This window comes from Lolium rigidum, chromosome 5 (genome assembly GCF_022539505.1).
Source record: "Lolium rigidum isolate FL_2022 chromosome 5, APGP_CSIRO_Lrig_0.1, whole genome shotgun sequence".
NCBI lineage: Eukaryota > Viridiplantae > Streptophyta > Magnoliopsida > Poales > Poaceae > Lolium > Lolium rigidum.
Window position 1 is genome coordinate 216521526 of NC_061512.1, and position 11526 is coordinate 216533051.

Consider the following 11526-nt stretch of genomic DNA (forward strand, 5'->3'; position numbering starts at 1 on the left):
TACCTGGTTATTGAGTTGAGATAATTCTTGTTTTCACCAACTTTATATCGATAAATGTACAATTGTGAATAACTTGTGTGATATTTGAGCTACCCGTCGGGTACCCACTCCATCAGGTTAGGTATGGGTAAAATTTTATACCAGTGGGTACATGTATGGGTAGAGGTTTGTACCGCTGACTATACAGGTATGAATATGGTATTGATCTACCCTACGTATAGCCTACCCGTTGTCATGCTTAATATTTTTTGTTGTTTGTGTTCTAGTTTTTTGAATCTGGTATATTTCCTTGAGCAATGAATAATTAAAATTCACACATTGCATCTTAAAACACTAACATCTTTGGGGGTTTGGGGGAACTTTTCCTCTATTGAGATGACATTTGAGCTAATAGTGAGGAGCAATGAATAATATTTCCTTTTCTATAAGTACTTTTAAGGAAATAACAGTTAAAAGGAGATACACATACACACCACACCATCACCATACACGCACAGTTACACAACATCTACTAAATACCAGGGTTGTGGAGTTCAAACACTAGTAGAAAATAGACAATATCATAAGCTAATGGACTTTAATTCACATATGTAAGGTTCAGGTCAAATGTCGGGAAAAGAACAACATAGTGGCCTGACATATGTCCAAAGCCACCGTTATCTTCCGATCACCGAATATGCCCCACAGGAAGATGCCCCGGAGGCTAGGAAATTTGGGCTTCGGACAAGGCCACTTTCTTCTTGTTGGCGTGGGCCTCAGTGTACTCACCGTAGGAGTAGGAGGCGAGGCCCCAGAGGGACAACACGAGTGCCACACCCTTCTCGCTGCTGAACTTCTCATGGAGGAAGAGGACGCCCAACACCTCCGTCACTGGGATGCATGCCGCCATGAGGATCCCGGTGAAGAGCGTGTGGACGCAGAAGATGACACCCACGTTGCCGAGGAAGAAGAATTGCCACAGGATGGCGCTCCACACCAACACCGTGTAGTACCGCGCCTCCCCTAGCTCGAATGCCCGCGCTTCTGTCACAATCGCCTGCAGACACGAACGCAACAGCAAACATCCATAAGCAACGTCCAAGAGTTACTCCATGTGCATCATGAAATCAATTAAAAAGGGCAACTCACTTACAACTTCAAAACATTTTGGTTCAGCACACTTGGAACCACGTAGGACAATAGCCCTCTTGTCTCATTTTATTTAAATATGTAAACTATGTTTAAATTTTTTTGCGGATATCTTTAAATTTATTTGATACTATGAAATACGTTATTTTTTAACAAATAACTTGCATAATTAAATGATATTGTATTTGATTTGCCAAATAATTAAGTAGTTGTATATGGTGTACGCCACCTAGCTAGCTCAATGCACTGCACTGGATCCTGAAACGCAGCGACGCTACCTATAGGCTATAGCTAGCCTCTGTGATACGGCATGCGTGCGCCTAGTAAGAGTTTGCTAAAATTTCTTTACACGAAATTTTTCACAACGTTAATTCATCATAAACATAATTTAAAAACGATTCACTAATTATCTATGATCTAAACATAGATTATGTTACCTAAATCTAAACCTAACCCTAAGAGGACGCACATGCGTCAGTGGCAGATGGTACTTCACTATGCATCAGGACGTGGAGGCATCGACACCTCACTCGTCCTTGTTGGAGGAAGAGTCCGTGCAACACAACATCGGCGCACCATGCTGCACGATTCGCTTCATGTTGCTAGGAGGCGAAGAGACCCACCTCGAGCTGGTACACATCGTACGCCTTGACCTGCCGACGGTGCCGCTCCTCGCGGACGGCCGTGCGAACCGAACTGACGAAGGACTTGGTGGAGTTTCTTCTATCTCGGGCGTAGACTTGGGCGTGGGAATGACCTCCTCCTCCTTGGAGTTGTCGTCGGCCTCCACCTCCTCCTATTCGTCGGAAGAGGACGACAACAGCTCCACCATGTACTCTGTCTATATCGCCGCCCGGGAGCGCTCCTCCTCTCTGGGAGTGCGGTGACCAAAGATCCACGTGCTGAGCCTCATCAACTAGGCTTGTGCGTCCTTTGGCATGCACGAAGGTGCTCTTTCCGCTCACGGAACTCGACGATGGAGAGGGGTCTGTGACCTATTGGCGATGTCGAAGACCCTCCACAAGCTGATCCTGAGTTATTGATCGGCCACATTGTGGAGATCCTGGGGGAGGGGTGAGCGGGAATCGTTTGGCAGAGGCTAGGAAGGGCGGTCTAAATGGGCAACGGAGGAGGTGGTTCAAGGTGGGGAAATTGGGATGATGACACATGGATTCATCCATCCACCCCGGGTATGTAGCACGTTATTGGCCGGTATCGAGTACCCTGGATAACTTTTTCCTGACTGACCATTTAGCGGGATCTTTTCGAGGTGTGAATTCAGCCCAAACCGTATAAACGCCAGAGTTAAACTGGTTTGGGCACTTACCCAAGATCTTATAGATTTTCTCTTAGGGAGCAAGTCTTTGTTCTATGGGTCATTGCCGATATTGAACAAGTATAGGCGTAAACTAGTCAGTGCCTCATTCTTAACGTTTCAATCATTCCATAAGTGATCTAGCAAAAATATTGTCACTCATAACCCGCATAAAAATCTACTCCTACGCGCTCCTAGGACATGTTTGGTAGCCCACATAAGACTAGCCACAATGGGAGTATCATAAGTACTATCATGTATGCCATGTTGGCAAAAATCTGATGTGGCGCATCAATTAATGAGGTGAGAGATGAGAGTGGTATCATAATATGATACCGTATCATGGCACGTAAAACTAGAAAACTTAGTGGCAAACACATTATGTACATCAATTTACATTAAAATTCTACAAAACATTAAATATGATGATACCATAATACTATCTTATGATACTCTGCATTGTGGGATAGTATCATGTGCATGATACTAGTATATGATATTTTCCATTGTGACTAGTCTAACCTCTAGCCATGCTCGGGGAGACTAAATCGGCTCGTTAAATTACCTAAGATCCCTTGACATTGTGGCCAGCACGGATTCTAAAACACCTCCGAGCCAGTCCCTGAGGGAACTGTCGAATCACAAGTTTCCGTGAAGCTAGGACTAACGAAGCTCAAAGCGTCATCTTGGTTGCACGCGTGTGGAAAGAAATAGAGGTGATGCGTCCCTTTGGAAACACATGTCATAAATTCTCTAACTGCTCACTCTCCCCTTCTCATTTTGATCGTCCCTCATGGCACATCATGTTGGTGATTGTATTGCCAGTTTGCCACACGACGCATCAATTGCTCTGCCGCGAAGAGGAAGAACAAGGTGGCATCTTGAGCGCAAGGCACATCGACGAGGAACGAACGATGATTAGAAGTTTGCACTATGGTTGTATCACCAGGATAATTTGCGTTTACCATGTGGTGTGTACCACTGTGGTTGTGCATGCTACTTGCTAAATATCTAATTATTTCAGTGACTCGTGTGTGCTATGTTACAATGAGGCCAATATTTTCCGGCCAACGAAGCTTTGCCCCGGGAGCTCCGATATTGCTACCGTCTCCAAAGGCCAAACACGCCTGGCCCTGAAATTTTGAAGTTTTGTTTTGTTATAAGCGTGTTAACTACTGGATGAAATAACTATAAGAGATATCTCTAGTACTCGTATATATCTATAGGAAAACCGGGATCTGGGCGTCGATCGGATGGCTGGCGGTGTGGGGTTGAGCTGCCCGCGACCCGCGTTCGAGCCCACTGCGTCCGATTCCCCTTTCTGTTTGCCACCACCGCGGCGGCTGCTTTGCCGTCGGCACCACTGTTACTTGCTGCCACCGCGACTGCTGCTTTGCAGCCGTCGATGTTTGCTGCTAGCCGCCGCCCCGGTGGCTACGAGCTGCCCGCGTCGTTGCTGCTTGCCGCTGTCGCGGTTGCTGCTTGCCGCCGACGCCGTTGCTACTTGCCGCCCCGGTTGCTGCGAGCCGCCGTTGACGTTGCTGCTTGCCGTTGTCGCGGTTGCTGCGAGCCGCCGAGGCCGTTGCTGCGACCCACCGTCGACGTTGTTTCTTTCTGCTACCGCGGCTACTGCGTTGCCGCCGGCGCCGTTTGCTGCGAGCCGCCACCGATGTTGCTGCTTGCCACCACCGCGGCTGCTACTTTGCCACCAGCACCGTTTGCTGCGAGCCGCCGCTGACGTGGTTGCTATGAGTTGCTTGTCGTAGCCGCTATTGATGCTTGCTTCTGTCGTGGTTGCTTCGAGGCACCACTGCCGTCGATGCTGCGAGCGGGCGACGCCGGAGCTACCATGGGCGGCACTTCCACCGGACCGCCCCGGCTGCCAGAGATGGCCAGGATTCGACGCGGCGGCTGCTGGAGGTGGCAGGTCGCCGGATATGGAGATGGAGATCAGGCAGAGCGCACACACTGCCGAAGATGAGGGTGCGCACTATGGGAAAATAAGACTTCGATTGCGACGCCACACAACAAAGGTCGCTTCTTTACCGTGTGCCAAACATGTTTTATCACACACTGCCGAAGATGAGGGTGCGCACTATGGGAAAATAAGACTTCGGTTGCGACGCCACACAACAAAGGTCGCTTCTTTACCGTGTGCCAAACATGTTTTATCTAAAAAAAGCCCCAAATAGTCCGATCTGGGATTTGAACCTAGGACGTAGAGTAGGGAAAACATGCAACCTTACCACTAGGCTAAGTGTTCATTTGTTGATAACTATACCACGCCACGCGTTTTGAGCTGAGAAAAAATCCAGTTTTTACATTTTTGTCATGCGCTTACACTAGGTAAAGGCTTGCTTTGCTGTGCGTTTGTTAAAAACACTAGGCAAAAGCTTGCTTTACCGTGCGTTTGTTAAAAACACTAGGCAAAGACCTCTTTACCGTGCTGCCTTAATTATTTGCCGTGCACTCATGCCTATTTTTGCCGTGCCTTTGTTCTTTGCCGTACGCGGCAAAGATTTCTTTGCGTGCGATGGCTCACGGTAAAGATTAGCTGCACGGCAGTAGTGGTGTAGTATGATATTTTTTCCCTACATGGGTGGCAGCATAGTCTACGGATTGTAGCGCCACTCTCATCTTAGGTGTTATATGATTCATCGCTTCGATATGTATTTCGCCTAGTTTGTATTTACTTTGAATCCAGATACTTAAATGGATGTGTGCATCCTGATTATGCAGAGACTGGATGTAATTGCTTCCCAAAAATAATAAAGCATCCTTTATCGAAAAAAAAGTAGCGGCGTAGTGTATTTAGGGAAGGACGAGTGAGTTAATAGCTGAGCTAGATCACGCGGTCCAACCGTTCGCATCGTACGGTAGCGGATCGGGGATCGGGGATTTGATCGTCCGGAGAAGCTCAACGCTATGCTGCTACCCATATCTATAGGTCAGTGCAATCCTTTGTCGGAACTTGGAACTAAACACGAGACGTACAAGTCATCTACCACTCGACCGGCCTAGCAGAGAGAGTAGGATTAGTGCAATCCTTTGTTGGAACCTGTAAGAGCATGTCTAACAGGTCCCGTATTTCTATGCCTCGTATAATGCTTGTATTTCGGTCTGTATCGAAAAATTACTAACGGAAGAGCCATTCCGTCTAGTAGACCCTGTATTTCGCCCCGTATTTTCAAAAATTAAAACCCCGGGAAGTTCATCTTCATTGATCATACTACGGATCATACATACATTGCGATCATACCTATATCTATCCTACATCTATTCGTCAAGGATGACGAATGGGATGAACGCGATGGAGGCCGCCTCCTCCTGCGCCTCCCGCGCCTGGAATTCCCGGACGGCGGCGATGGCCGCCGCCTCCTCCTCTGCCTCCGCCCGAGCCTTCTCGGCGGCATCCTTCTCGGATGCGGCCACCGCCTGCAGGAAGGCCGCCTCCTCCTCTCGCCGTCTCCGCTTCCTCCTCGCCGGCTCGCGGATCTCCTCCGCTTCCTCCGCCGCCGGTGCTGCCGATGCGCGCCGCCCATGCCGCCTTCGACGCGCGGTCACGCTCCCGGCCGGCGCGCCACTTCTCGAAGGCGACGCCGCTCATCGGCTTGAGCGGCGGGTCTTGTCGGCACCACCGCCCACCCGCGGTGAACTCCCGGAGCGAATCCGGCACGTAAAGCGCGTCGGCGTACCGCGCACGCCGCACGGCGACTCCCCTGGGCGGAGCGCTTGCATTGGCGCCGCCACGCCTCCTCCACGGTGTCCGGCGAGCGGGATCGCTTCGATCCGCTCGCCGGCGAGGCGGTACTGCGGCCGCGAGCGTACAAGCCGAACAGCGGTCGAAATGCGGAGCTGGGGTGGGCGGGATTGCTCGCCGGAGCTAACTACGGAGGCGGCGGCGCACGGCGGAGCTAGGGTTGCGAGTGAGGGGTTAACCCCTCACTCGCACCTGCGCCCGGTATAAGTAGGGGGCGGCAGGGCTGATTTCCTGGGCCCCGTATTCCGCCGAAACGGGCCGGCCCAAATACGGGGCCTGCTAGACGGCCCAAATCGCTCCTGTCCCGTATTCCGCCGGAATTTTACGGGGTGGGCGGGTTATAAGGGTCTGTTAGACATGCTCTAAATGGACACGATTGAGACGTAGAACGGTAGAACCTGGAAATTGACAAGAGAGAGGGTAGGACAAGTGCAGGGAGAGGGACAAGCGTGGGGCACCTGGAAATCGTTGTTGACGACCATGCCGACGGTGCAGAACGCGGTGGCGAAGAGGGCCATGACCAGCTGCATCTCGACCACCAGCGCGTACGTGACCACGCGGCCGCCGCCCGCGGCGCGCTTGTAGGTGAGCTCGACGAGCGGCAGCACGAGCCCGTAGAGCGCCGCGGCGCCGAGACTGAGGAAGAAGCCCAGCCAGTACTGCTCCCTGCTCACCCCGGCTGGGCGATCCGAGGATGCGTGCAGGGCCAGCACCAGGGAACCGATCGTGGCCAGCGCCACGGCGTTGACGGAGAAGGCCGTCAGCCGCTGCCGCACGATGAGGAACGCGAAGAAGACGGTGAAGGCGAGCTGCGTGGAGCTGAGGATGGCGGAGGTGGAGACCGGCAGGAAGGAGAGGCCGTAGGCGTAGAGGAAGTTGTCGGCGCCGGTGGCGAGCCCGAGCCCCGCGGCGGCGAGCAGTATCCGCGGGCGGGTGAGGAGCAGCGGCGCGCTGGGGTCGCGCGCCCGTCGGGCGACGTAGGACGCCAGCACGGGAATCAGCAGCAGCGGCCAGCCGGCGGTCTCGAGCCACGCGGAGAGCCACTGCCGGTGACCGCCCTTGCTGTAGTAGAGGCGGGTGAGGAGCGGCCCGGCGGTGTTCCCCAGCGCGAGCATCCCGCAGTTGATCGCCACGAGGAGCCAGTGCATCCCCTTGCCGCGCGGCGCCAGCGGCGGTGTGAGTGGCGCTTCCACGTCCATGCCTACGTTACCAGTACTGCAGTACGTACGTGCGTGTCCGAGTGCTGTTTCTCTATGCGCGCGGTCGAGGCTGGCTGGCTGGTGATGTTTAAGACTGCATTTTTTGGGAAGCTAGCGATGTTCAAGACTGCAATTCTTGGAGACGAGGGCGAGTGACGCCGGACGGACGGCTGGCTGCCGATATGAATTGACAAATTTGTTGACTTGTTGGTACAGGCTTGGTTGCCAGTTATTGTGATATGATTTTACGGAGTAATCGCCAAAACTTGTTGTAGGTAGGTAGGCACTGGTAGCCTATTGCATCGGATAGTTTGGTCGCTACTTATTGCACTGAATGGGTAACAGACTGGAGACCATTGAATTATCCTACGTACTCACTCTGTTCCAAATTAGATGCCGTAGATTTCATAGAGCTGGTTTAGATATACACTAGATCATGAAGGCACGCGTTGCTGCCCTGATTTTGTTCAAGAAAATGTTAAATTCGGAATATAGAAATGTCAAAATATATTGTAAATTTTGATCTAGACAGAGTACGATGGCTGCAAAGTATCGTACCTAAGATACCTTAATAGCACGGGAACAAACAGTATCATCAAATATAAATCAATAGGCGTGTAGACAGATGGTTCTATCTACAAATATATGTACACCGTGACTCCTTGGGTAAGGGCATCTCCAACGGGGTGACGCATTTCGGACGCCCAAAAGTGGTCGCGAGCGTCCATTTGCATCGCCCCGCGGATATATTTTGTCCGAGTGTCCGTTTGAATATGGGTGTGCGTCCACCGGGGCGACCCATTTTTAGATTTGCAACGCATTTAAAAAAATAAAAAGTAATACATTTTGTCATGGACCTGAACTCTGATGTGGCGTTGACGTCGACAGGCAAGCAGAAAAGGAGGCTGAGACGTGCTGGTAGGAAGCCAGCGAGGGTGAGTGGGCCCGAGTGGACACCGTGAGCAGCCTATCCAAGGACGCCACGTCGGCCCATCGACGCAGGCCTCGCCAACTGGGCAGAGCGCTGGGAGTATTTGTTTCCAAGTCGTGTATCAGGAGATTTGTCGATTGACCAATGTATGAACTGAACTATCTTCCTCGTCTCCTTCCTCCTCCTCCCTTTGAACTGTTCCCTTCCCAATTCCTCTCTCACTTGATGTAATCAAACACTGAACTGGTGTGATGCTAGTATGGTGTAGTGAGATCGTAACATATGGTATCAGATTCGCCGGCGCTCCTGTTCCGCGTGTAAAATATCCTCGATCTGAGTTGTAAATCCCGATCGGAAGGCGCTGATTCCTATTGGGGATCGGCACAAAGTTTCCGTAAGGAACGCCTCTGCTTGGGTGGCTCGATTTGGGTTGCCTGACGGGATCAAGCTCTGGATCGCCCACACCAAACTCGGTGGGCTACTTCGGGCCGGATCAACGCCCTCGACGACCGGATGGATGAAGTTCTGCGGCAGCTCGCCGCCATGCGAGCGGAATTCAAGGGGGAGCTTGGAGAGGTCAAGGCAGGGTTGGCGGCGGTAGACGGCAAGTTCGACGCCAACTCGAGTTCCCTCCAGCAAACCAATTCATGGTGAGAAGGAGTGGACGCGCAGGTCGTGGATCTGACGGCGTCCCTCGACGCGATTCGCAAGCAAGTGGATCGGGTGGTGGTGGGGGTCGGCCTCAGCGCCCTCGGCACACCGCCGGGAGCCGCAGCGTTGCCGGTTCCTCTTGCGCCGCACAACGCGCGCGCAACATCACGGGAGCAGGGCTCCGGGCAAACCGGCCACGGCGAAGAACTCCTCACCGGGGGCGAGACAGTGGAGCAATCGCTTGTTTCACTGTCCACCCCGGTCACAGGTACCGAAAACACCGACAAATCCTTAGCTCTTATTCCTGTTTCGAAGAATCAATCTCCTGAGATAGTGTCTCAACCAAAACCATCACCTCCTCCAACTGAATTTCCTAAGTTTGAAGGGGAGAACCCTAGACTGTGGCAACGCGCAGCTGAGAAATACTTTCGTCTGTTTTCGGTGGATGACAGTCATCGGGTTGAGTATGCCACTATGCATTTTACTAGTGAAGCAGCGATGTGGTTGAATAGTATTGAGCACCAATTAGAAAACATGACTTGGGATCAATTGAATGAGAAACTAAGCAAACAATTTGATAGAGGACAATACCAAATGTTGTATAGACAGATGTTTAAATTGAGGCAAACTGATATTGTTGTGGAGTACATCGAAAAATTTAACACACTCAAGCATCATATGCTAGCTTATAAAGCGACATTGATCCCACTTTCTTTGTTACTCGCTTTATTGAAGGCTTGATTAGGGAGATTAAAGCAGTAGTTATGATACAACGTCCCGACGATCTGGATACTGATACGTCTCCGACGTATCGATAATTTCTTATGTTCTATGCCATATTATTGATGATACCTACATGTTTTATGCACACTTTATGTCATATTCGTGCATTTTCTGGAACTAACCTATTAACAAGATGCCGAAGTGCCGCTCTCGTTTTCTGCTGTTTTTGGTTTCGAAATCCTAGTAACGAAATATTCTCGGAATTGGACGAAACAAAGACCCGGGGGCCTATTTCGCCACGAACCTTCCGGAAGACCGAAGAGCATACGAAGTGGGGCCACGAGGTGGCCAAACCACATGGCGGCGCGGCCAAGGGGGGCCCGCGCCGCCCGTGGTGTGGGCCCTCGTCGGGCCCCGACTCGCCCTTCCGCCTACTTAAAGCCTCCGTCGCGAAACCCCTGATGCGAAAAACCACGATACGGAAAACCTCACTGAGACGCCGCCGCCGCCGATCCCATCTCGGGGGATTCTGGAGATCTCCTCCGGCACCCTGCCGGAGAGGGGATTCATCTCCCGGAGGAATCTACACCGCCATGGTCGCCTCCGGAGTGATGAGTGAGTAGTTCACCCCTGGACTATGGGTCCATAGCAGTAGCTAGATGGTTGTCTTCTCCTCATTGTGCTTCATTGTTGGATCTTGTGAGCTGCCTAACATGATCAAGATCATCTATCTGTAATACTCTATGTTGTGTTTGTCGAGATCCGATGGATAGAGAATACCATGTCATGTTAATTATCGAGTTATTACATATGTGTTGTTTATGATCTTGCATGCTCTCCGTTACTAGTAGAGGCTCCGGCCAAGTTTTTGCTTTTAACTCCAAGAGGGAGTATTTATGCTCGATAGTGGGTTCATGCCTGCATTGATACCGGGACATGTGACGTAAAGTTCTAAGGTTGTGTTGTGATGTTGCCACTAGGGATAAAACATTGGCGCTATGTCCGAGGATGTAGTTGTTGATTACATTACGCACCATACTTAATGCAATTGTCCGTTGCTTTGCAACTTAATACTCGGAGGGGGTTCGGACGATAACTCTGAAGGTGGACTTTTTAGGCATAGATGCGGTTGGATGGCGGTCTATGTACTTTGTCGTAATGCCCAATTAAATCTCACTATACTTATCATGTCATGTATGTGCATTGTTATGCCCTCTCTATTTGTCAATTGCCCGACTGTAATTTGTTCACCCAACATGCTTTTATCTTATGGGAGAGACACCTCTAGTGAACTGTGGACCCCGGTCCATTCTTTAATACTGAAATACAAATCTGCTGCAATACTTGTTTTTACTATTTTCTCTGCAAACAATCATCTTCCACACAATACGGTTAATCCTTTGTTACAGCAAGCCGGTGAGATTGACAACCTCACCTGTTTCGTTGGGGCAAAGTACTTTGGTTGTGTTGTGCAGGTTCCACGTTGGCGCCGGAATCCCCGGTGTTGCGCCGCACTACATCCCGCCGCCATCAACCTTCAACGTGCTTCTTGGATCCTCCTGGTTCGATAAACCTTGGTTTCTTTCTGAGGGAAAACTTGCTGCTGTGCGCATCATACCTTCCTCTTGGGGTTGCCCAACGAACGTGTGAAATACACGCCATCAAGCTCTTTTTCTGGCGCCGTTGCCGGGGAGATCAAGACACGCTGCAAGGGGAGTCTCCACTTCTCAATCTCTTTACTTTGTTTTTGTCTTGCTTTATTTTATTTACTACTTTGTTTGCTGCACTTATATCAAAACACAAAAAAATTAGTTGCTAG

The 11526-nt window shown here is 50.8% G+C and overlaps 1 protein-coding gene across 1 annotated transcript; it reads right to left on the reverse strand.

Moving 5' to 3' along the window:
• Positions 1 to 640: 640 nt before the first annotated feature.
• On the reverse strand, positions 641 to 7402 carry LOC124651605 (purine permease 3-like). Its single transcript, XM_047190657.1, has 2 exons — positions 6662 to 7402; positions 641 to 1036 (listed from the first exon to the last, which is right to left on the reverse strand). Exons 1-2 carry the CDS (start codon positions 7400 to 7402, stop codon positions 704 to 706), a joined length of 1074 nt encoding a protein of 357 aa, XP_047046613.1. The 3' UTR covers positions 641 to 703.
• Between the last annotated feature and the right edge of the window lie 4124 nt (positions 7403 to 11526).

Excerpts from the sequence above, each read along its gene's own strand:
- LOC124651605 (XM_047190657.1), bottom strand. The coding sequence starts at position 7,402 with ATGGACGTGGAAGCGCCACTCACACCGCCGCTGGCGCCGCGCGGCAAG. Across the intron at positions 1,037-6,661 it reads TCGTCAACAACGATTTCCAG|GCGATTGTGACAGAAGCGCG; the intron begins GTGCCCCACGCT and ends TCGTGTCTGCAG.